The sequence below is a fragment of the Pan troglodytes genome, chromosome 2, assembly GCF_028858775.2.
Source record: "Pan troglodytes isolate AG18354 chromosome 2, NHGRI_mPanTro3-v2.0_pri, whole genome shotgun sequence".
NCBI lineage: Eukaryota > Metazoa > Chordata > Mammalia > Primates > Hominidae > Pan > Pan troglodytes.
The window spans coordinates 118,990,895-119,016,232 of record NC_086015.1 but is presented as its reverse complement, the minus strand read 5'-3'; the positions used below and the strand labels follow the sequence as shown (position 1 = coordinate 119,016,232).

At 40.4% G+C, this 25,338-nt stretch overlaps 1 protein-coding gene across 3 annotated transcripts in view; it reads right to left on the bottom strand.

Annotated features, from left to right (window-relative positions):
• The window catches only part of GAP43 (growth associated protein 43), a 421,417-nt gene that overhangs the window by 40,359 nt on the left and 355,720 nt on the right, over positions 1-25,338 (bottom strand). For 2 of the 3 annotated variants that reach the window (XM_063805184.1, NM_001009816.1), the window contains exon 2: positions 4,374-4,971. In XM_063805184.1, coding sequence (XP_063661254.1) covers positions 4,374-4,971 — 598 coding nt within the window. Of the gene's footprint in view, positions 1-4,373; positions 4,972-16,614; positions 17,010-21,557; positions 21,942-25,338 lie in introns of those variants that run through there. The other variant, XM_016939930.3, reaches the window with a different exon arrangement.

Genomic DNA, 25,338 nt, shown 5'->3' with positions numbered 1-25,338 from the left:
CACGAGGCACCCTGCCAAATAAGTGTAAATATCCTTGGAAAATCTCACGTCTAACACACAGCTTGGTAGAAGTGGACCTATCTTTTGGAAAGCTGAAAAATAGATGGTTACCTTGTGTCTTAGGGAAAATATTGTTCTGGGAAACATAAATAATTTTTTAAATTCAGAAATATGAACTGGGTATTTCATTTTCTTATACACAATTATCATTCTAGAAATTCTAAATTTTGCATCTATTCTTTTTGTTAATAATTTGAGTATCAGGACATACATTATATGAAACGTTTTTATAGTAAGCAGCAGACTGCATCTTAGCCCCTGAAGCACTGCCTCATTCATATTTTGTCCAAAGTGCATTGGCATAGGGAAGTGCCCTGTACCTATCTGCAGAATTAATTGAGATTATAAATATGATTGTTTTCAATGTCATTCCCTGAATTTCATACTAACCCCATACCAAGTAAGAATTCATTAAGGTCAAAAGACTACATCTTGTTTTTGTTTTGGTTTGGTTTACTTTTTCTGAGACAGGGTCTCACACTGTCACCCAGGCTGGAGTACAATGGCACACAATAATGGCTCACTGCAGCCTTGACCTCCCGGGCTCAGGTGATCTTCCTGCCTCAACCTCCAGAGTGGCTGGGACCTCAGGCACACACCACCACACTCTGCTAATTATTTATTATTTGTAGAGATGGGGTCTCCTTCTGTTGCCCAGGCTGGTCTCAAACTCCTGGACTCAAGTCCTCCTGCCTCGGTCTCCCAAAGTGCTGGGATTACAGGCATGAGCCACCGCACCTGGCCAAAAAATCATATCTTATTCATCTTTGTGACTCCAATACCTAGCACAGAAGAAAGTTAATATAAAGGGAAGGGAAAAAGAAAGGAAGAATAGAAAAAAAGGAGAGAGAATGGGAAGGAAGGAGGGAGGAAGGAAGGATAAAAAAGAGGAGGAAGAGAAGCAGGGAGACACTAAGTTAATTTTTCTATTCAGGGAATGGCAATAGGAAACTCCTCCCTCTTTTCTTGACCATTACTGATGGCATCAATTTGCAAGATGTACTGAGACCATGAAAATAAAATGCAGCCAAGATCAACATACAGAACATTTAAAGTCACTCAGAGCTACACTTCCAACTAGCATCAGTCAAAGACCCTGTGGCAGCCACCCAATCAATATCACTGATTGATAGCCCTCTGGATAGGTTACCTTGGTAGTACCACATCACTGAATATGACCACAGCAGAGTCCTCTACTGGGGAAAATCAATAGGCTACCATGGAGAAGAGGAGACATAAGAGAGAATTCCTTCATTGAGAGCCAATGAGCACAGTGACACTGCTCAGCAGGAGACCCCAAGGATATAATCACTAAAGGGGGCTTCAAAGTTCTCTACTCATGACTGAATGGGGCAGTGTCCCACAGATGTTTTGAACACTCCTCTTCCTCTAAAGGAATCATTGTCAGAGGTGCGCTGAAATGTTTTGGTCCCAGGCACGTAAAAAGCTGGGCAGGCAGCGTGGCAAACTAGGGAGAGGTGGACATACTTGGAGAATTTAAAACAATGACAATAACCAACCAACTTCAAAGATCAAAATACAAATGACATCCCCCCATAACAAACAGGTTGGTAGTAAATAGTAAAAGAAGTAAAATAAATAACATTTATAGTTCCCCCAACATTTCCATAGGTATTAAAGTAATAATCATATCTGATCTAAAATTTTTAAGCCTGATATTCACAGAAATTATTTTCTTAGATTTTCTCTTTGTACCTATTTTGCCCCTTAACCCTGTTGCACCCTCTTAGATTGTCTGTCCATGCCCCTCCAGGCAGCTGTAGAATCCTAAAGCAACCCATGGTAGCCACCCATTTCTGAACAGTACAGCCCAGTGGAAGATGCTGCTACTTTAACCCAGGTTAAAATGAAATACAGTGGAAGGCAGAGGAAATGCAGTACAGGGCACCTGGGAATTTGGACCTGATATGATGTGATAGATCTCCTTGTCACCTCTACCTTCTGTGATCCCATGAGATTCATCACAGCGGAGTAATTTGTGCTTGTCACATAAGAGCAGGCAAGGCTACTAGATACCTCAATCCAGAAAGAAACGACAGGCAGCATTTCTGAATCTAACCAAGAGGACAGTACCTACCCAACTCTAAGAAACAATGTAAATTGCCCTTTGTGATTACCTTCAAGTTGAACTTCACCTATTGTTTCAATCACCTTTGAATGCCCATGATAAAGTCTGATTAATTAAGATATTTTTCTGTCAGAATCTGTAACATTTAAGGCAGAGAAGAGTGCTGTTTGCTTTCACTGACCAGACACATTTTTAATCAAATAAATGAATAGAATAAGCAAATATGCAAGAGAAATATATAAATGAGTGAACAAATTATCTATAATTTAAATTTCATCAATTTATATTCAATATTTGACATTTGTTGACAACTTACTACATAAAATATTTCATTAATTCATTTGCAGTTAGTTATCATAACCTGAAACATAATAAAACTTAATTTCTTTTAAAATATATTATATATTAGACTTCCTACTGATTCAAAAAATCCTTCTATCAACCCAAATCATAAGCATATACCTAAAATCACATCATTTCTCTGTTTCCCACAACTTTAGAAATCCCAGTTAAAAAATATGGTCTGTGCCATGTCAGATATGTTCTGTATTTAAAAGCATGATTAATTTCTAAGATGTATGAAAATGACACATTAAGTAACTTGTGGATATGCAAAGTGATTTCCAGACATCATACCTGAGGCTCAAACCTTAAATCTAAAGAAAAGTAGTTAAGTTTTGCTTTGCTGAGTAAATTAAAACCCACACCCCACTTTTTATCACATGCCTTACCTTTTCCAGGGAAAAATTCCCATCTTCTAAACCTCAATGTCTGGCCCCTGGGACAGTTGTGTGTTAGAATAAAGATTCAAAATGAAAAGAAGCATACGATTTATCCAGAGCTGGAATATGCCAATAACAATGTTAATTAATATAATCTGGCATCATATTCATAGAATTTTAGGGATACGATGAAAGAAGTAAACCTAAAATATCTAGAATAGTCACCTACCATATTGTAGTATCTGATTTTGGGGAAGTGTATATCAAGGTAAAAGTCCAGTCATTACTTTCTCAATCTGATGGTCAGATGCCAAAACATTCCTCAGACCACTCTCATGGAGTAGGTTTTCTCCCAAGGAGCACACGGTGGTTCAGTCCATATTTGGACCCTTGGATGACAAACATCATTGGTTAAACCAAGGCGCTTCTAAAGGAGTAAACCCAATCTTTTAAATGGACACAGAAGAAACTTTATCTTTGAGGATCTTTGGGGCTGGAAAGTATTTATCGGTCATATTAGACTAGAGAAAGATCATGGAAACTGTTGGCCTCCTTTACCACTGTGGATGTGTTGGGGTGAGGGAAGGATCTACTCTCCAGGGACGAAGCTCTGTTGAATTTATCTTGCTCTGGGAATATTCTATTCCAATTCTGCACAATTGAGCAGTAATAGTGAAAACCCTCCAACTTTCAAGTTACAGCTCCAAACTGAAGAGAATCCAGTACCTTTTTGTAATCATAGGAACCCTCAATTATTTATGCATATTGTAGAAAGTTGTGTCTTCAATAATAAAATGATTATTTATGTTTGACTTCACAACATATTCTGTATTTGGGGTTTTTCTTTTGTTTTTGGCAACTTCGACAGACTTATTTTCCTAATTATGTTTGACCCCAATTAATGTTACAATTAACATTCTCTGAGCATACCCACATATACACACACTACTCACCAACCGATGGTGGAGAGAATGCCCAGAAACATAATGTGAGATAGGGAAGGGTGGTCTGAGATTATACTTTTGCTGCCAACAATTCACACACTAGATAATCTGGATCAAGAAGAGGATGGCTGTATTTATACCAGGCATTTTCTAGTGCCAAATAATCACATTACCTAATTCCCATCCATAAAATATATGTAGCCTCAGTCATTCCTTATTAAACTAAGTCTATCAGCACACAGAATACTTTTTTAAAGCAGATTTATCTAGTTTGACTGCATATATCAATCCAATTAAGGTAATTGCCAGATCTTTCTAGTACTGGCTGCTACATAGACCTGCCTGAGTCCTCTCTGGTAGTCCTCTCTGGAGATATTTGGGAATGTAACCTTAGCTCTTAGTCCTGCCACTTTGGGAAATTAAGCACAGCTTCCCTTGATTTCTGGAAAACATCTTCTAGACTTTTTCCTCTCCCTCAATGACCCAGGTGGCCTGGTCTTCCGAATAGCAACTCCCCTCCCCATCCACCCATTGCATCTGACCCTCGCGGTTGCTCACCTATGTTCTCTTCAGCTTGGCTGCTCTCCCCAGTCTCCGTTGGAGGCTGGGCTGTTGCCTTGGCAGCAGCATCCTCTGCAGCAGGGGTGGTGGCAGCAGCAGCAGTGACAGCAGCAGGCACATCGGCTTGTTTAGGCTCCTCCTTGGCTGGGGCATCTTCGGCCTTGGAGGACGGCGAGTTATCAGTGGAAGCTTTAGTGGCACTTTCTGTCTCAGCTGAGCCGGCCTTCTCCTCTGAGGATGCAGGAGCCTGGGGGGCTGCCTGCTCTGTGGCAGCATCACCCTCCCCCTTCTTCTCCTCGGAAGGAGTTTCTCCTGCTTTGCCGGGCTCATCAGGCTTGGAGCCAGTGGCTGGGGCTGCTTCGGCAGTAGTTGTGCCTTCTCCCTTCTTCTCCACCCCATCAGCAACAGGGGCTTCATCCTTCTTATTAGCTTCAGCCTCAGCAGCTTGGACATCATCCTTCTTCTCTCCTTTGAGCTTTTTCCTTGTTATGTGTCCACGGAAGCTAGCCTGAATTTTGGTTGCAGCCTTATGAGCTTTATCTTCTGGTTTGATACCATCTTGTTCAATCTTTTGGTCGTCATCATTTTTTTCAACCTTTGTCGAGAAAAGAAGGGAAAAAAAGGAGAGGGCTTCAATGACATTCTTCTTTAAATCTCAGCATTCAACAAGTATTTATTAAGTGATTTATTTTGTGCCAGGCACTGTTTTTGCAGTTAAGAATTCAGCAGTACCCTGGAAGTTCAAATCAAGCCTCATCTTTCTCCCACAGTATTGTATGGGAAAAGTAATGTCTTTCGGACCTTCTAGAATCACTGGCCATTTTTTTTTTTTTTTTTTTTTTTTGAGATAGAGTCTCAATCTGTCACCCAGGCTGGAGTACAATGGCGTGGTCTCAGCTCACGGTAACCTCCGCCTCCCAGGTTCAAGCAATTCTCCTGCCTTGACCTCCCAAATAGCTGGGATTACAGGCATGTGCCACTACACTCGACTAAGTTTTGTGTTTTGTAGAGACGGGGTTTCATCATGTTGTTCAGGCTGGTCTCAAACTCCTGACCTCAGTGATCCGCCCACCTCTGCCTCCCAAAGTGCTGGAATTACAGGCGTGAGCCACCGCATCTGGCCACTGGCATTATTTTCTACGTATTTTCTTTCCCCAGCTTAATGTTGCTCCATGTCAAACTTAAACCAGCCTTTCTTTTTAGAAGTACTTTGGCAACTCAAATCACATTTACAAGCTGGGTGCAGTGGTTCACACTTGTAATTCAAGCACCTTGAGAAGTGAAGGCAGGAGGCACTTGAGCATAGGAGTTCGAGACCATCCCTGGCAATATAGCGAGACCCCATCTCTACAGAAAATTTTAAAATTAGATGGGTGTAGTGGCATGCACCAGTGGTCCTGGCTACTCAGGAGGCTGAGGAAGGAGGCTCACTTGAGCCTGCGAGGTCGAGGCTGCAGTGAGCTGTTGTTGTGTCACTGCACTTCAACCTTGGTAACAGATTGAGACCCTGTCTCAAAAAAGCAAACAAACCAGCAACAAAAGCAAAAAATAAATCACATTCACCCCAGGTTTTTATCAAAGAGCTCTGAAAGATAGAGGGTTTACAGGGTTTTTGAGAAGGACTTTGTATAAAACTTAATGGTTTAAAAAAATATTTTGCAAAAGTCTACTTTCCCCCAAGTTTTAAGCCTGATAAGGAAATTAATAAATTCAAGACAAAGAGTATAGTCAAAGTTTAAACCATAAATCCCATCAGGATTTTATGCAAAATGTAAATGAGTTCCAGGTCTTTAAGGGATTTGTTCAGAATGTGACAACTTAACAATGCTGGTCACAAAATAATGTCTAACTTTCTCTTGCGTGTGGTCCAACATTAGCAATAAACATACCAAACCTTCAAAATCTGAATTAAAAAAGACCACTATTCCTGAATTTTAAAAAATGATGGGAAACACTGTTTCTCCTTTTGAAAAAGCAACATATATTAACTAAGTCACAATTCTTTATTCCCAAAGCAATTGGGAACCTAAAATGTGTTCGTATTATCATCAATAGAGCCATCTTAGTACTAAAGAAAAGAGACTAGCATATAGAATGTTACCTTTTGATGGCAACATTTGTAGCCTAATGTATGCTGCAAATGACTATTTTCCACATGAAAATTAATTCAGAGGATAGGAACAGCAGGTATGGTCATAGAAAGAATTGTGTAGGCAAGTACATAAAATTTTATCCAGTTCCATTGTTTACCATGGTGCCCCAATATGGCTACTGATAGTCTCCATTCTTAGATTTCTTTAACTTGAGCATTGAACTTTTGTTCACTTTTGTGAACACTGTTCTAGCAGAAATAACAGCAAAGAACAACACAGCAACTTTCCCTCAAAAGACCACTAATAAAAGAGTGTTTACCATGTAACATGTTCGGCGCCTGTTCTCAATCTTGGATTGGCCTTGACCTTTGCTCCAGTTTAGGAGGTAAGCTAATACAGAACTACTCAGGACAAGTTTTCCACCTGTCAAACCAGCTCTGCCCCAGTGACCCAGCTCCTGCTAATCATGATGTGGGGCTGTTAGACATTCTTTGGACAAGCGTACAGACCTATTGCTGCATAGGACCATCAACATACCAGTGGATACACAAAAGTATTTTTGAAAATGAGCTACATGTACGAGTAAAAGCAGGTTTGATAATTTTCTCAGTCAAATTCAAGTCAACTTTTCCTTTTTCCTTAGTTAACCATGCATGTATATACACACAAAGATTAAAGGAGTAAATGAAAAGCACTTTGGAGAGGCCCGTCCTTCTCCCTCCTCCACTGCTCAGTTCTCTGATGTACTATCACCTTCTCGCTAACCTGCTGCTCTTGATGACTCCTACTGGGATGAGCACAGCCCAATGTGAGACACGGGAGCAGCTGTCCCTGCCAGGAGCTCTCTGCTCAGAGATGGAAGCATAACCCTGTAAAATTAACAGTTGTGAATGGAGCATGGAGCCAAGATGTTGATAATTTATTTTACTCTATGTTGAGTTTTCTGAATGAAGCACCATCTTATATATTAGGACACCTGCACTTGGGCATTGATGCCAACTGGTTCTTTAATACAAATACTGCTGTTTGTGAAAGTAGACAAGTCAATTGTTTCAGAAGGAGCAGGTGTCCACAAAAGACTCTCTAGTGACTCAAGAAAGCTAACATTTTAGAGCTTTGTCTTTTCTTTATGAACATAAGGCGTAGGGGGATGAAACTCTTGAAAAGCTGGAAATCACAAAGAGAAGGAAGCTGAGAGTCTACATGATATAAACAAAGAAACTACAAGGATAAAGAAAGGGCTCTCAATTTTCTCTCCCTCCTCTTTCTCTTTCTCTCTCTCTCAATTTCTTAAAGCATCTGCAACTTCAGTTTTCTAAAAAATCAGAATTTAAGCTTCTGAACACAGCATCTAAGTTAGAATGACTTTTTAGAAAGGCTAAGACTAGACTAGGGTGCCAAGATTGTGAGACAAACCTCACTTAAACAACCCAGAAGTATAAGAAATTCAAGGGAAGCAGGAGTGAGCAGAACGGGGGAGAACCATGAAAAACAAGAGTTAGGAGAGAGAGGTGAAGACAGTCTTATAAGAGCCAGGTACCCAAATAAGTGACTATACCCAAAAAGATGCTCAAAGTACTCCACACGCATGTAGCTCATCCTGGAGAAACTGCTGGACTTCATCATTAGAGATTTAGGAAAACTAAATTTTAGAGATTAGTTGGGAAAAAAAAGACAATTAATAGAAGTTTTTCCAGATAGCAGTAAAGAAACAGACACAGGGAAATGAAAGGAAAGGAGAGGAGAGGAGAGGAGAGGAGAGGAGAGGAGAGGAGAGGAGAGGAGAGGAGAGGGATGTGGGAAGGAGACAAAGAAATGAAAGAGGAGAGGGGAGGAAAGGGAAGGAAAGAAACCAGGCTAAGAAGAGGTCAGACTCAGTGATTGAATAGAGACATCCATAAATAAAAATATTTTAAGTTAAAACTGGGTTTGAAGTTAGACACCACTGGATTTTGTTTGTGTGTCTTTCTTTTGTATTTCTAATGATTCTATTAATATTCCTTAAACTGCAGGTTATTTCTTGGTAAAATTCTTTTCACAGTACAGTATAAAGGTAAGTGGACTGGGAGTGTATTTTGTTGTGTATTTTGTTAAGACAAGGAGAAAAAGAACATTTCCCAAAACTGGCTATGTGGAGTAGCCCCAGGTTCTGAGAACACTTTGACCCTTTCCCCACTAGAAATAGAAGCGCTTACTTAAGATGAAGGACATTCAAGCCCAGAGAAACCAGACTACTCATCACATTCAGCAAAATACTTTCACTTTCCAAAAGGGACAGCCCTGGCCCTGAAAAGTTAAGTGACTTGCCTAAATTCATACAGCGAGTGAGGGAGGCAGTGGCCCAGCTTGTATTTGACCTCAACTCTTCCCCCCTCCCACCTACTTCCAAGTCCAATTTTATTGCATGGCTGACCTGGAATAGCTTGGACTTACTTGTAGTAGATAATCCATAAGGCTTCACATCAGCATTCTCGTTCATTTATTCATTTAAAAATACTCAGTGCCTATGTTAAGCACTATACAAATGCTACTGAACGGAAGGATACTGTGTCTACCCACATAGAATCCTTTTGAAAATACACTTAAACCACATCATAGTGCTTTAACAATAAATAACTTCCCAGGAATTTGCAGTAGACACCTGATCTTACACTCTTCTTTTCAAGTAAGGACAACACTCTAAAACTGTGAGTTAAGATGAAATGTCCAGAAAAGGAATCCTGCTATCTAATGGCTAAAAAGTCAGCTCATAAATGTCACTAAAGATAGATTTATTTTTTAAACTAAGTCTTGCCACAAATAAGCTTTGTAATGAACTCTAATGTTTCTGAGGGAATTTCAAAGTTATTTCATTTTTACATAGAATTGTTGATATCTGCGAATTAAGTAAAGAGGACATTCCAGTGCAGTACATTATAGGTAGGAAGGGTGTCATTACGAGTTACCATAAGTTTTTCAGGAATCTTTATTGTTATGGCTTAATATTTTTTACTGATTGATTTGTTTGAGAGCTCTGCAATTTATGAAGTCTTAAAGGAAACCAAGGTGTAGGACATCCCTACTTTTTAAACAAACATTAAAATCTCAGATTAATATTGGTTGGAAAAAATGAAGAGTACCATTACACTAACTTGTTGACACTAATGAAACTTCTAAATCCATTAGATGAATGAACAATGATTTTAATTGATATTTAAGAATTACAGATAAGAAAGCCAGAAATAAGAAGTAATTACTTAAATATCCAACATTGTTGCTCTGGTCTTCTTTTCCTTTGGGGAAAGGAGGAATGGACAACTTAAGATTTATTCTAAAATGTCCAAACGGTTGCATTCAATATGTTACAAAAGAGCTCTAGGCAAAAATCCATGAATGGCTAACTTTCAGAACTAAAAATAACATCATCCATTCATCTGGGATACCTCAATGCATTTCACATTTCCCAGTTATCATAGGAATGCCTCAACCTTCCAAGCAAATTAAAACTTGGCCCTATATCTACTTCTGCTAGCTATAAATAGTACCATTATAATACTTAAATTTTTAAAAAATAGTATTGAATTTTAAATGCATTACAAATCATTGATGTACACATATTCTTCTTTCTGAGAACATCTTTAGTAAACCAAAATATAGTTCATTTGATCAAGCAAAGTTATTTTTGAGAACAAACTTGAAAGGCCGGAGATATCCTAAGCAATGTTTTTTTAAATATGTTGTAGTTTTCATGCCTATCAGAATCTTGTACAGCCTGTAAAGGAACCAGAATAAAGTGTTGATAAATATAAATGAAACCTAGGAAGTACCTACTTATGGCTCACTTTATTTTTTATTAATAATTTATTGAGGTGAAAGTCACATAACAAAATTTCACTCTATTTTTAAGCATCATTGATACCATGGCAATTGACTTTAGGGAAAATGTGCAAGTATTAAAGTAGTTCACAGTGGAGCTTCTGTACTTTCTTTAAACCTAGACAAAGATCAAAAATACAGTAAAATACCCCTTAGGGAGGAGAGAGAAGACAGTGGGCCAGCCTCCTCCAGTTCTATAGATGGAATGTCACTGCCGGTTTCGGTGCAGGTGTAAGGAAGAAAGTGTCCTTTAAAAAGATGAATAAGCACAGTGGGCATACACCAGATCCCCCAACATGCAGTCTGGTTTGAAGACCTCATACCTAGGGTATGAGGGGAATGGGGAGCAGAGTGCGCAGAGAAGCAATGAAACTGTATAAGAAAACAAAATATCTCATATTGGAAACTGCAGTAGTAATGTTAACTTTTCAGATAAGAGCTGGTGATCAAAAGATGGGTCTTCAGTCCACTTTAATGTATTATTTATTCAACATGTACAGCCCACCTGCTTCCAAAATAATATGAGGTGGTATCTTCAACATAGTATAAAGCATTATCAGAGTAGAACTCAGTTTCCAGTCTGAAAAGTTGTTTTCTTTTATTTTGTATATCTATAACCCTATTATGTCCCACAAAGACATAGAAGAGGCAAATAATGTATTGCAACTGATGCCTTCAAACAGAAAAAAAGTCAGCCTTTGAGAAGTACCTTGTCTATTTTACTTACAGCTGAATGCCAGTTTCTAGAATGGTGCCTGGCACAAAGTAGATGCTCAATTAATATTTGTTGGATGAATCCAAAATCTGAGCATCTCCATTAGTGCTATTTCAGAAAGATGATGACAGGTGAAGAAATCTGGATTCGATTTTGTCAATTTTTGTTAAAATCCTTCACTTCTCAGTGGTGGAATTCAAGAGCATCTAACTACAACAGGTATATGATTCCCCAATTATAGAAATTAGTAAGCAGAGGTTTAACAAGGAGAGAAATAGCAAAGCTATAGAAACGCCATTGATCATGATAATAAACAAGCACTTGAAAATAATAATACATCTAAGATAAAGACAACTGATTTATATTTATCTATTGACTCGTTAGAGTCATATCAATAAAATTATTTTTCTGTGTGTGTGTGTGTGTGTGTGTACTTTTTCTTTCTTTCTTTTTTTTTTTAGACAGGGTCACTCTCTGTCACCCAGGCTGGAGTGCAGTGGCACTATCTCAGATGACTGCTGCAGCCTTGACCTCCCAAGCTCAAGCAATCCTTCCACTTCAGTCTCTCAAATAGCTGGGGCTACAGCTATGTGCCACCATGCCCAGCTAATTTTTATATTTTTTGTAGAGATGGACGACATTTCACCATATTGCCCAGGCTGGTCTCAAACTCCTGGACTCAAGCCATCTTCCTGCCTCGGCCTCCCAAAGTGCTGGGATTACAGTGTGAGGCACTGCTCCCTGCTTATATGTGTTTTCACTAGCAAAACTGGTGAAAATGGCTGGGTGCTGTGGCTCATGCCTGTAATCTCAGCACTTTGTGAGGCTGAGGTGGGCAGATCACCTGAGGTCAGGAGTTTGAGACCAGCCTGACCAACATAGAGAAACTCTGTCTCTACTAAAAATACAAAATTAGCCAGGTGTGGTGGCACATGCCTGTAATCCCAGCTACTTGGGAGGCTGAGGCAGGAGAATTGCTTGAACCCAGGAGGCGGAGGTTGCGATGAGCTGAGATCACGCCATTGCACTCCAGCCTGGGCAACAAGAGCGAAACTCCGTCTCAAATAAATAAATAAAAGTGGTGAAAATATTCATGGGAGATTGCTGGAGAATCTCTGCTCCCTAATATTTATATTTAATCTGTGTATTGCTCTCCAAAGCTTAAGGGGAGTAGGCTCGGAATAACTAGTCCCTTAGTTATTCAAGGAAGGAAGTCTCCTTCCCTAAACAGGGGTTGGAAGAGCCCAGTGTTGCGATGAGGCACGTTAATCATGCTGGTCATGTACCAAGGCACAAGCCAGACAGAATCACTTGACTAAACTCCTCTAGAAAACTTTTGGGTATAGCAGACATAGGTATAAGTTACCTAACTGAATCAAGGGTCAAAATCACTGAGACTCAGGAAAATACCTATGGGAAGTCAGCCCTGGGAGGAAGCATCTCTACTCTTGAGCAATGGGAGCAAACCTTCTGATGAACACTGCCCATTACAGAAGCACATGTTGATTCCCTCAAGAAATGACATGCTCAAAGGACAGAAGGGCTGGCAAAGTGAGGGGGACACTAGACTCTGCTCTCAGAGAGGTTGCTATGCCTTTAGCAGCCACTGTGAGCTAGGAACAAAAGGGTGGAACTCCCCATCACTCAGCTAAAAAGGCTATCACAGACCAGTCCATGAGAGGGACTGTGAGGCCTCTTCTGCTAGCAACTGAAGACAGAAGAAGAGCTGCAGGAAGCCAATGCATCAAGAAAAAGACAGAAAAGCAGTCTACCAGCAGACAAACCCCTGTACTACCACCAGAGGCAAATCTTTCCCAGCTGAGAGGCCCCAAGAGCAAAGCACATGCCAAGCTCCTGAAGATGGTCAGAGCTCACCAGCAGGAAGAGAGCCCCAGAGCCCAGGGAACTTAGCATAAAACAATCTTCCTTCCAGGTAAGACACTGCGAAGTGTCTTTTGTTGGATACTCAAAAATGTGAGATGCAATAAGATAAGTATTTTCTTAAATTACTACAGTCTTCCTACTATAACAAATAATGATTGTTCATCTATTTTTTCTTAATTAAACCCCCTTCATAAGTTACAGTCTGAGTCAGCAGGTACTTGAGACATTTTGTTCAATGAATAAATGAGTCAGAGACTTTTCTCACCCACTCTACCACACACCCTTCTTCAAATGTTGTCACTCTTGGTCCACTTCTCTGTCTTTCCCCTCTTAGTTCTTATGATCATCTGCTGTATGTTTTTATTTTATTACTAACTGAACTTCGCTTGGGCTATAAACAATCTGAGAACAGAACTTTATCTGTTTTTTTACAATCTTCTAAGCTTCAGTGGCTAAAATAGTGCTGGCACATAGTTGATACTAAAAAAAAATGTTATTTTTAGTTGTTGCATGACCACATGCCACACTGTGTTGGTGCTCAGAGAGTGTGTAAACTCTCTGTGTGTGAACACTCAGCTCACTGGCTGGGTGTTCTCGCTCCAGGTCACTAATGCTGGAGCCTTCATCACACCACTCTCCAGCAGTCATTTTCCTCTCTCTTCTTACATTTATAAGTGCACAGTATATATATTTAGTATTTCAATTCAATCCTCATCATGATCATGTGAGGAACACATCACTGTGCCTGTTTTATAATCAACACAGATGAGGAACCAGGAAGGAGTCCAGCATCATCCAGCTTCTGAATGACAAAGCCCATGCTTAGTCCTCCTCCTGTAAAAGTCAATATTCCCTGGTGCTTAAGAGCATGGGCTGCGGAGTTAGACATGTGTAAGTTTGAATTCCAGCTCTGCCAGTTACTTGGTAGATCCTGACCTTGGGCAAGTCAGCTTTAGGTTCCTCATCTGCAGGATGAGGGAATAAAAAAACTATCCCATTGGGCTGATATGAGAATCAAATGAGTTAATGCACATAAAGCACCCAGCACAGTCCCTGACACTTTGTACATACTCAGAAAGGGGTGGCTGCTACCATTATTCTCATCATAATTATTGCCATCACCATTATTCTCTCAGAGTAATTTCTAGAGCATCGTGACATTAAGTTAAGGCATGTCGATAAGACAAATACCAGAGGAGATTTGGTCATGAGACTGTATTCATCCTGATGATTCTAGGTATCATCACTCAGAGGGTGGAAAAGCTATTTCTTAACTCGACAGTACTACTGAGCTATATCTGTTCTCAAAGAGATAAGCAGGAAACCATGTAAAATGTGCCACAGTACTCAACTCTGTTCTTTCTTATCTGGGGAAGGGGGAAGATCTGTTTACATTGTCAAAGTTAAACCACAGTCCCACTCTACTATCACCTGACACACACCAACTGATTCCTTCTCAGTCTTCTCTAACTTACCCATCCCCCAAAACTTCACCTAGTGTAGGAGTTCAGTGATAGAAATTCACTGAAACTAGAAATCTATTCATTCCCAAAATATGTGACCTTCACCTGACATCCCCCAACCACACACACACACACACACACACACACACACAAACTCATTTAGCCACTATTTCATATACAGTATCTATCCCATTGATCCAACTATATCCCTCACACATATAGCAAAACAATTGCCTCTGCAGGTTCTGAGAGCTACTCTATGTGCTTGTGTGTGGTAATACTCAAGCCTGATAAAAGTTATAAATGAAGCTGCCAGACATTTGTAGGGGACTAGCTTAAGAGCATCTGGTACTGAAGATCATTATAATTTGAAATTGCCAAGCCAAGTATATCCAATGCACCCCCACTGGATAGTTAGTAAAGCCCGAATATTATATACCTCATATCTAGTAAGGATACACAATACGTGTCAGAATGCATGCTAAAAGTCTAGTTGGTGGGAGAAGGAATTTAAGACCCCATTTGCCAAAGGCTGTGGTGGGGGGAAATGACAGTGGTTTAAATTTATGCATTATAGGTTATGAAGTACTTTCAACTTAAAATGATTCCTCTGAGAATTATAATGAAGAAGGCTAAGCAAGTGTGCCATCCCCTTTAAAAAAATAAGGAAACACAGATTGTGGAAAGCCTCACAATTAGTAGAATGGGTCTTAAACTTAGCCCTCCAACCTCTTATATTTTAAGGAAACTAATAGAAAATTCAATCTAAGAATTCAACAGTGAACACTCGAAAAGTATGACTGAATAAGTAGCAATCCTAATATCAGCTCTAGGACTACTTGAAGTAGTTTTAATGAGCAAAACTGGTCTATATTTCAGATATTCTGAAGGGGATGGCTCCAGAATCTCTGTGTAGGAGGCATTAGGGGAAAGAACATGTTTGCAAGGGAGAGCTGAGTGATTTTTCTTAAAACTGCACTTGTATAGCAAGCACACTGCTTTTTGAAGTATACTTATTTATTTGAGGGGGGCCCATGGGATGATTTTGCAAGGACAGTGTTACCTATCAGCAGTAATTTGTACACACCTTAACATTCTACATTAATCACCAGGTGAGTGATTATCCTTATAGAACAGTATTTGAGAAATTAAAAAAAAATAAAAAGAGCAAGTGCATTTCTCCCTGATTCTAGAAGGTATGTTGTTGTATTCTTCCACAGGTAGAAAAAAATAACTGAATGCCTTTTTTCAGGACTGGGGTGGAAGCGGATTGCATCAGGTACAAGGCATGTGGTTTGAGCATGCATAGACTTCCATTTTAATTAGATTTCTGTCCCCAAGCTGCTGGACAGTTTAAGGAAAAATATGCAGGACTCTAGAAAAATCTTTACCTGTTAATTTTGGATCTAAGTTTGTTCTTGTTGCTCATGCTGCTATTGTCCTTGTTCTTATTTTCTTGACACCCTCTTCATTTTTGGCACTGGATTCTCTCTCGATGATCTGTCATTGACACTCATTGATTACTTGTTACCTGGCATGGTTTTGGGGTCAAAAGATCTGAGTTTGAATCCCGGCTCATTCACTGCTTAAATGTATGACCTAGGATAAATTACTTAATTTCTCTAAATTTCAGTTTTCTCATCACCCATATTAGAATCCTATTACCTATTATGCAGAATTTTTTTGAGGATGAAAGAAAATAGTATTTGTAAAATGCCTGGAAGAAGACAATACAAATGAAGTACAAATTGTTACTTTCTGGAGACTGGGGATTGAGTGAATTATATGGTAAATATTTTATAGTTTTCTTTTACAGCTCCACAGAGGGATGTTTCAGGGATATGCACGCTTAAAAAAATAATAAATGCCTCCCACTAACACATATAAAAAAGCGACCTTTAAAAGTAATGACATAAAATGCCTTCATATGCTTGGAGAACATAATAATAACAAATTCTAAAACTATATGTCAAGCACTCTTCTAAGCACTTTTATATGATATATACACACCCCAAACATATTTATTGCATATAGTTTGTATATTAACTAATTCAATTCTAAGAACAAAACTATGCAATGGGTACTATTATCTTACAGATGAAAAGACTAAGTAGAAGGACATTAGTTAAGTAATTAAGTAATTTGCTCAAAGTCATACAGCTAGTAAGTGGCAGAGTCAGGGTTTGAACCTAAAATACTTGTATAGGTTACATGTGAGGTAAAATTACCCTTGAAATCCAGAAAGTCAAGAAGCCAAGTGAATAAGGACTAGGTCGATCTGCTCTCTGAAGGTTTTTCCTCAAGCCTCCCAGGCAAGGTAAAAAGTGGAGTGCGGGGTGGCATAATTCAGAGCAGGACTTTGTCATCGCCAGTGTCTGCCAATGCTGGCCTAGTTCACTGTCTAAAAGACTAGGCTGTAGAGCTGTCAGTCCAATTTTATCTTCCTGTTTTGAGATCTCTTTACAATAGAAAAGTAGAAATAAATTTTTTAAGCAAGGGCTGAGGTGTTATGACCTCGTCACCCAGGTGATGCTGTGACTCATTTTCCTTGTGAAGATTTTGACAGGGAAAATTCACACTTGAGATGTTGAAAACAACCCAGAGACCAGGTTCCCTTTTAATTCTGAAAGCAAAAGAGAAAAATATCAGAGAGCAGGGAAAGCAATACTGGGAGAAGAGGGAGGGAGAGGGCATCAGGTCAGGAACTATGGCTATTTAATAAATGAGAAAAGCAGATGAATGGACTAGAGTCAACCTTATGCATTCTTATCAGAAGGAAGGGATTGAGCAGGTGGTAAAGAGAAAGTTCTGTGATTTATTCCTGAGTGTGAGGATTTAAATTCAGCCTGAGTTCCTGAATTAAACATTGCTTTTTACTTGAACCAACTATTCATGTTCCTTTTTTTCACAATTGTAGTGAGGTATATAAGGAAATAAGAACTGTTTCACGCATGCCATACAAATTGCTCTGAATCGAATGATACTCAAAAAGTATCATATTATTTATGCAGCATAGGTTGTGGAGAAAATGTATATGTTTGATGACTGTGTAGTTCATGGTACAAAGCAGCAGCACACCTCCCACTTTGTGGTTCTGCAGGGAGAAACACCGAACCCTGTGGAGCCATCAAAGAAAGAAAATTCCGTTTTATTCAGTTTGGAAACCAGGCAAGCAAATTTTACAACTCTTGAATTAATTCCTATGAACCTGCATTCAGGGATTAATAATAATCTAATCTTTGAATGAAAGAATTTGGCTAAATTGGGTAAAAATAGGGAGATATTGTCTAATTCTGCAGTCTTGAGGTCAATGAAAATAACTTTCTACTTGACATATACACCACTATGAGACGTGCCGCAACCCTCTCATCAGTGACGTCACATGGCCCAAAGGGATGTACAGAGCACCAAATTAGTGAAACTCCAACAATGGGGAGCTTTACAGATGTGTTGCTGCATAAAAAGTCCTGGAGACTCTCCTGAGTTCAAGAGGTGATGTCACCACTCTTACCAGGATTCTGATTTACTTCTCAGAAACCAAGAATTTCCCATATTACTGTATCAGCTCAGAATTATACCCAAGACTAGGAATAAATGATTCCCAGAAAAATCCAGTAGCCAACTCTCCCTGTGGTTTGCAATTTGACAGTTACTAGGTAGAAAATTCCCTAATTTCTCCCCAAGCCAAATTTGCAATTCAAAGTCATATCAAAACCCGGTAAGCTGAACAAACCAAAGTTGCCTGATACCTCTGCAGCCTCTGGTAAATGAGTATGCATCTGTGTGACTATGCCATGATATGGAAGATATGGAAGCACCCAAGAAACATACAACAGAAGGTTTAAATCACTGCAGAGAATCAAGGCAATAACAGAAGTAGCTGGTGGCGATAGTGCAGTGGGTATGCAGGGAGGACCTAGACGAAGATTCTCCTTTTACCAAATGTCAGAAATTCTACCTAGAAGTACTATTCTCATATTTTAAGGTTTAAAACTGACAATAAAAGCTAACACTATAACATTCAATCTAAGAAGCTCTCTTCCTTAGTCTGTCTTCCACTCTGAGCAACATATTTTATCAGAGTAAGCTAAAATAGAATTGTGGTTTCATTACAATACGCCCTTCCCCTTCTCCCCTACCCCCACCAAAAACAAACTTTAGACATTCCCATTGCTTATCAAGCTAAGAAAATATGCATTGCTTTGGCATTTGAGAAATTCATGAAATGGTCCCTATCTTCCCACTTCTCTCGTGAGCACGCCCTGTGGTTTGCAATTTGACAGCTCCCAGGTAAAAAAAAAAAAAAAAGCCCTAGTTTCTCCCCAAGCCAAACTTGCGATTCAAAGTCATATTGCTGGGTGCGGTGGCTCACACCTGTAATCCCAGCACTTTGGGAGGCCGAGGCGGGTGGATCACGAGGTCAGGAGATCGAGACCATCCTGGCTAACACAGTGAAACCCCATCTCTACTAAAAATACAAAAAATTAGCCAGGCTTGGTGGCGGGTGCCTGTAGTCCCGGCTACTCGGGAGGCTGAGACAGGAGAACGGCGTGAAGCCCGGGAGGCAGAGCTTGCAGTGAACAGAGATCACGCCACTGCACTCCAGCCTGGGCAACAGAGCGAGATTCCTCTCAAAAAAACAAAAACAAACAAACAAACAAACAAAAACAAAGTCATATCAAAGCCCGGTGGGCTTGACAAAGCAAAGCCAAGTCAAACCACCCTTTGGGTGACACTGAAGTTTGCCTGCCTTAGAAGAACCTCTGCCCAGTTATATCTTAGCAGCTTGCTCAACTCAGATGCTGCACAAAGGCACTTACAGCTAAATCTAGGCGTCACATGCAGAAGTGCAGGATAGAAGAGAGTGGTGAAAAAAAGCACAAAAAACTTGCTGGGTTCCAGTGGAAGGGCCAGACCAGTGAGCTAGCAGCATGCCAGCTGCACTCCCAGCTGCAAGGGAGTGCAATGAGCTGCAGCTGGGAGGACACTTGTGGAAGGAAAAACAGTTTTTTTTTAACAATCTGAGTTGAGTAAATTGCTTATGTGTGAAAGAAACATTTTGTGGAACCAAGTTAAATGGTGCTAAGTCACTATACAAAGGATCACACCCTCCAGCTCAAGACACCTGTCTCTAGGGACTATTTCTAACAATCTTAGATCTGGATGAAGACAAGGCAGTGAAAGCTATCCAGATTAGCTAAGGGAGCACAGTGACCTGGCAACAGAAACAAAAAGGGCTTCTTAAATCCCCAGGGCTGTTCCCTCAGCAAGAAGGAAAGGCAAGGAGGACAGATGCTGTCTACAGCCTAGCCGTTCCACATGTGGACCAGCAACATCTGCACCACTAAGGGCAGTTTGGGCTGGCAATGCAGACTGTCACCCCACCCAGGCCCACTGAACCAATATCTCCATTTTAACAAATCTTTTGCACACTCAATGATGAAATATACTGGCCCACAACACTCAGACTAAACACACCCGTTCTGAGAAATCTACAGTTCTTTTTGAATATCTCTTCAAATGAAAAGTTTCAGACAGTTTCAGAGGTGCCTCTATTATAAAATTCAGAGAAATAATTAGCAGCAAGAAGGCCAGGCCTGACATATCCCAACCTGACTCCAACTTTATGAAAGTCTCTTCACTTCTCTGGATCTGTTTCTTTGTCTGTACATTAAGGGAGTTGACTAGGAGATTTAAGACAAACATTCAAAGTGTAAGTTTGAATTGTGTGCAAATGTATATATGTTCTGTTTCCCTATTTCTCTAGAAAAGAAACATCTAAGAAGTTATCTGTGATCTTATTCTAGTATCTGGAATGGTATTTATAGGTATATAATTATAGGTATATAATTACTGGAAATTTTGGAATATGTATACAACATGAGGATCTCCAAACTGAGAGAGCACCAAACTTCTCCGCTGGCCAGCCTCCCATGTGGCAAGACCCTTGACTCTGTACAGTTAAGGATGACTTGACCTGCATGCCTCTATGAACTGTTAAATAAACCACCTCAACAGGAAAGCAGACACCATCCTTTAGGCATCTAATTCCTACCCTCTCAGAATGCAGTAACAAACCCTTCACGATTCAGCAAAAAGCTAAACATTCCCCCAAAGCCTCTGCGATGAAAAAAGTGAAAGATTCTAAAGAAATGCCTCCCTTCACAAGTTTTAAAGCCAAGTTTTTAGCTGTGTTGAAAATCTGAATGGAACTCACTGTCCTAGTTGCGGGGGAGGGGGCTGCTAAAAATAAATAAATAAGATATGCGAATCACTGTTATCCTCTACCACAGTTGGCTTCAACCTATTTAAAAAGAAAAAGAGGTCAGAAAACAGAGAGGGAAGGTTCTAACCCTCATGAGCTTCCTACACTCATCACTGGCAGATGCAGTATTGTCTCTCTACAGCTCGTCTACCCTCGTTGGTCTCTCCAGTCATCAGCTTTTAGGGATGGGGACCCATTCTGACCCTAAGAAGCTTGCTGCCTGACACCTTGCCCCTCTTCCCTTTTCTCTCTCTCTAATATTTTATTTTAATTTTTGGCTCTCCTTTCATGTGGACCTGAAGCCACTTACAGCCTGTGACAAAGCCCATCACATCGTAGTGTTTAATGTTCATTCACATTATTGAATGAATGAACAAATGCATGCTGGTGCCATGTGTTTCCAAGCGAAGAGGAAATCTCACACCAAGTCTAAATTTGGCCACGTCTACAATCATCTCACTTCTTTCCACCTGCTTCGCTTACCCTCCCCCCCGAAAAAGAAACTTGTGTGCAATTGTCTATAGAACCTGCATTTCATAGTGAGAAATGGAAAGTTCAAATGAAAAAGCCTAGAAAACTTTTTAAAAATAGTAATAATCATGAAGGGCCATTGTTTTCCAAATGGAGTCTCTGGCCTTCACTCCTCAGCTGTTTGTTCCTTCCTGTGCTGTCTTCTAAAGACAGAGCATTGCTGTTTAGTTTCCAAAGGTCCGCTTTTGCTGACAAAGAAACCTTCCTGCCGGCCGCTCTTCCACTCCCCTGGCCCTGTTAGAGAAAGAGGCGCAAACAGCTCGAAGAATGCTAAAGTGCTTTTTGCCGCCTCCAAGCAAGGAAAAAGTGGGCGGGACAAGAAGGTTCCTTCCAATTGACCCAGCTTTCTCTCCTCTTCCCCACCCGCTGCTTAACCTTGGCTGACCCAGGGCTGCTCAGTCCCCGGAAGCAGGCTGCGGTTGCTGCTGCTGGTGGGAGCTGAAGGCGAGCGGGCCAAGAAGGGCGAAGGAGAGAGCCCGGCGCATCGCCCCTGGGTGCCCTCCTCCCGCGGAGAGACCTGGGGCCCTGGGCTGACGCTTTTGTTCTCCAAGCCCCTGAAAGAAGCAATTATCTCCCAAACAAGAGATTGTGGAGATTCGTTAAAATGAAAGCGAACTCTCGGGTGTTCGGGGAGCAAGAGGCCTCCCCGGAGGTCTGCGGAGTTGGAGGAGGAGCCCCGCGGACCCCAAGCGCCGTGTCGCTGCCTCTGGGGGGCTCTCCGTGCAGCGGGCGGAGGCCGCGCCACGCCCTGCGGTCCCCAGGGTCTCAGCGGCTGAGGCCACGCCCGCAGCACGGCCGCGAGCCCGCGCGGTGGGGGCGCAGCGAGCCGGTGACTGACGGCAGCCGGGGAGAAACAAAGAGATGAGATCACACTGCAGAGCCGCCGAGGGAACGCCTAAAGAAGGCAGAAAATGAGACGCGAAAACGGCCTCATGGAGTCAGAACGCAGAAGGTGGGGTAGGAAGGCCAAGGCAGAGAAACGAAGCCCTGACTTGGAGAAGGGAAACCAGGCAGTTTGTAAGCCCAAGAGTAAGAAGCAAAGTGGGGAGAAGGAAGACAAGCCAGAACCAGAGCCCTACTTAGGAAAAAAAAACCAAAAAAGTTTGCTTCAACCCTCTCCTCTCCTCTGCTGCCCGTCACGTTGTTCTCTAAACTCCGATGATTTGTGTCAGTTCTTTACATCGTATTTTGTTTTGTTTGAGTCTGGGGTCTAAGGATGGGCTTCAGAGTATCCCTGAAGTAGTGTGCAGTATGTTTGGTTTATATGATTATTTCAGTGTTGAATGCTCATAGCTTTTTTATATGTCGAAGGTATGTAATACCCCGAAGAAGGTTAACTGTTTCTAGGCCGCACCATTGTGGAAAAGAAAAAAACAAATAGAAAACAGCTAACATGGAAATGTTACCAGGGATGAGGAATTTAGTAATACCTTGTCTCTTTGGTTAATCAGATTAATACCAGTCATCTAATCAAAATAAATATTTTTGGCTGGGTACGGCGGCTCACGTCTGTAATCCCAGAACTTTGGGAGGCAGAGGTGGGGAGGATTGCTTGACCTCAGGAGTTCGAGGCTAGCCTGGACAACATAAGGCAATTGTGTCTACAAAATATATTATTTCATATATTATTAATATATGTTATATTGGTTTTGCCTGGGGCTCCTTGAGGCAAGTCACCAAAGGAGCAAGGCCAAATCTCATCACATAAGATTATTAACTAGAAAAGACTAATTTGTTCTAGGGCCATACTTGTACCTGATAGCTTCTCACCCAACTGTAAGTTGATTAAGGGCAGTGACCTTATCTGGTTTGTCATTTTAACAGCAGCTCCTAGCATAGTCCGTGGGACTTAACAGGTACTGAAAAAATATTTGCGAAAGAAATTAATGAATTAACAAGTGAAAGATAGTCTTCTCCCCATCTCCCCATAAATTGATCAATACCCAAGAGGCCCGGGATCAGTTTCACCATCTGGTGGTAACTATGGGTAGTTGAACAAAATCTCACCCAGTGTTCCTTTCTTCGGCCTGGGGGTGAACACACACCTAAGCAGTCTTTCTCCTTAGACCTAAGCAACTCACCTCTCCTACACTTCCACTTTAGCTCATCACTTGCTCACATAAGCCACTCATTTCCTCTTTTATTCTCTTTTTATCTGTTTTCTCTTTGCCCTCTCCCCACATGATGTTTCTTCCAACCTTTGCCCATCATAAGAAATCATTTTATCCATCCCTCCTTTCATTTATCTTGAGACTCTCATTATGACACAGAAGTAACTAATACAAAAGAGTTTTGCTATAATTTTCATTCTCAGTACTGTTGGGGGTGGGCTACCATAATACTTGTAGACTAGAAAAGGGAAATTATACGCAAATACGTGTGTATATAGTTTTTTATATATTTGCATTTTTAATGAAATTATATATGAGGAAATGGTTCTATTACACTCCGAAGCCCAGTAACATTATTTTCTTCTATGTTTCCATTGCAAACATATAGAATTTCAGTTACATTTTGGATCAATCTGAGTTTTACAGACAGGTCTGGAAATTTTAGGTTATTTCTGTGGGGAAAGCCTTTTATGTTTCAAGTTTAACAATTTCTTTTTGAAATACAATCCATTTTTTACTAGGAAATTGCTTGCTTTTCTAAGAAACTTCTCTAAGGGGCTGTTTCACTGATACACTTTTACTTTCTGAGAACGATGGAAAGATAACATTTCTATTATTACAAAATCGAAGTTTAGGTAGATTACATCATTTTCTCCCAACCAAATTTCAGATTAGCAGAAAAAGTCCTCTTTTACCTAGATCAGGGATTCCCCACCCTCAGTATACGTATTTACACCAAAGAGGCTTGTTTAAATCCAATTCATAGGTTCAACTTTCAGAGATGCTCGTCGAGGGAGCCTAGTATAAAGAGCCCAAACTGCATGTTAGTAAATGTGCTAGTGGGCAGCATCTATGGTCCTTAGACCTGAACCACAGTCCTGATTGGAAACAGCTTCCTTGATTTTATATTAAACAATTCAGAATTTTCTATTTCTACCCCATTACCTCTTTACTTTCAAGTCAAGTGGATACCCAGCAGCCGCTATCCCACACAAATGACCAAGAATCACTATTCTAAATTCCAGCATGCATAGACCCACTGAACATAAGACACAAGGCCTAGAAGAGACCATCACACCATGACATTTCATAGCCCTTGAAACTGAGACCAAGAGAGTGAGTCAGTAGAGCCCCAGATAGAGCTGGGGCTACCTCATCACCCCCTGTGTTTTTGTTTATGTCCCCAGGGCACAGAGTATGAGAAGGCTGAATTTTGGACAAAGTAGATAACTGAATTAGATCATTAGTGTCAAAGGCATGCTTTGGCCTAAGGCATGTGGCAGGCCTCAATGTATTATCCTTCCATCCCAGGCCTGAAAAATCCAGATTAACAGACTAGACTGTTCCTGTTGTATTTCAGTCATTCTAACATGCTTTGATCCTCCTGGGTAGTTCGTGTGGAATTACAGAAGCATAGCTTAAAAGAAATCGTTTATACTTTTCTGTCCCAGAAGCAAAATGCCCCAGTTTTGCATAATGTCATTGAATATTATAGTATTCAATGAAAATGCAAATTAACTTTCAGTGTTTTATCACATTTACTAAGTTATGAAATATATATTGGTCTTATGCAAAGTTTTGATACATGTGAAGGTACTGATAGCCCCAGTTCAGGAGAAATCCCATCCTTCAGGCAGACACTAGATCCCTGTATATAATATTCTGCACATACTATTTGACATGATTTAAGAGAATTTTGCAGAGAGAAGATAGTGATGCTTATAGTGATATGCATATTTGTAATAACAGACCTGTTCAATAGCTATTCTAATACAATAAGCTGACCTTAGTGTTGTGTTTTAATTTTTAGGGATAATACTGATTACCATATAGTCACATAAATATATATCCTGGGGAAAAGCAAGTATCTACAACAAAATAAATTCATTAGCAGAAAGGATTTCATCTAATTCTTGTGTCCAAGGTAACATTGGCTTTTTAAATAAGGAACCATTGACTCTAGTTTCAGGAACCCTGATCCCTGCCAGACCCTTCAGCAATGAGTTTAGAAATATTCTGGTGTTCACAGATCGAAAATTTGACCA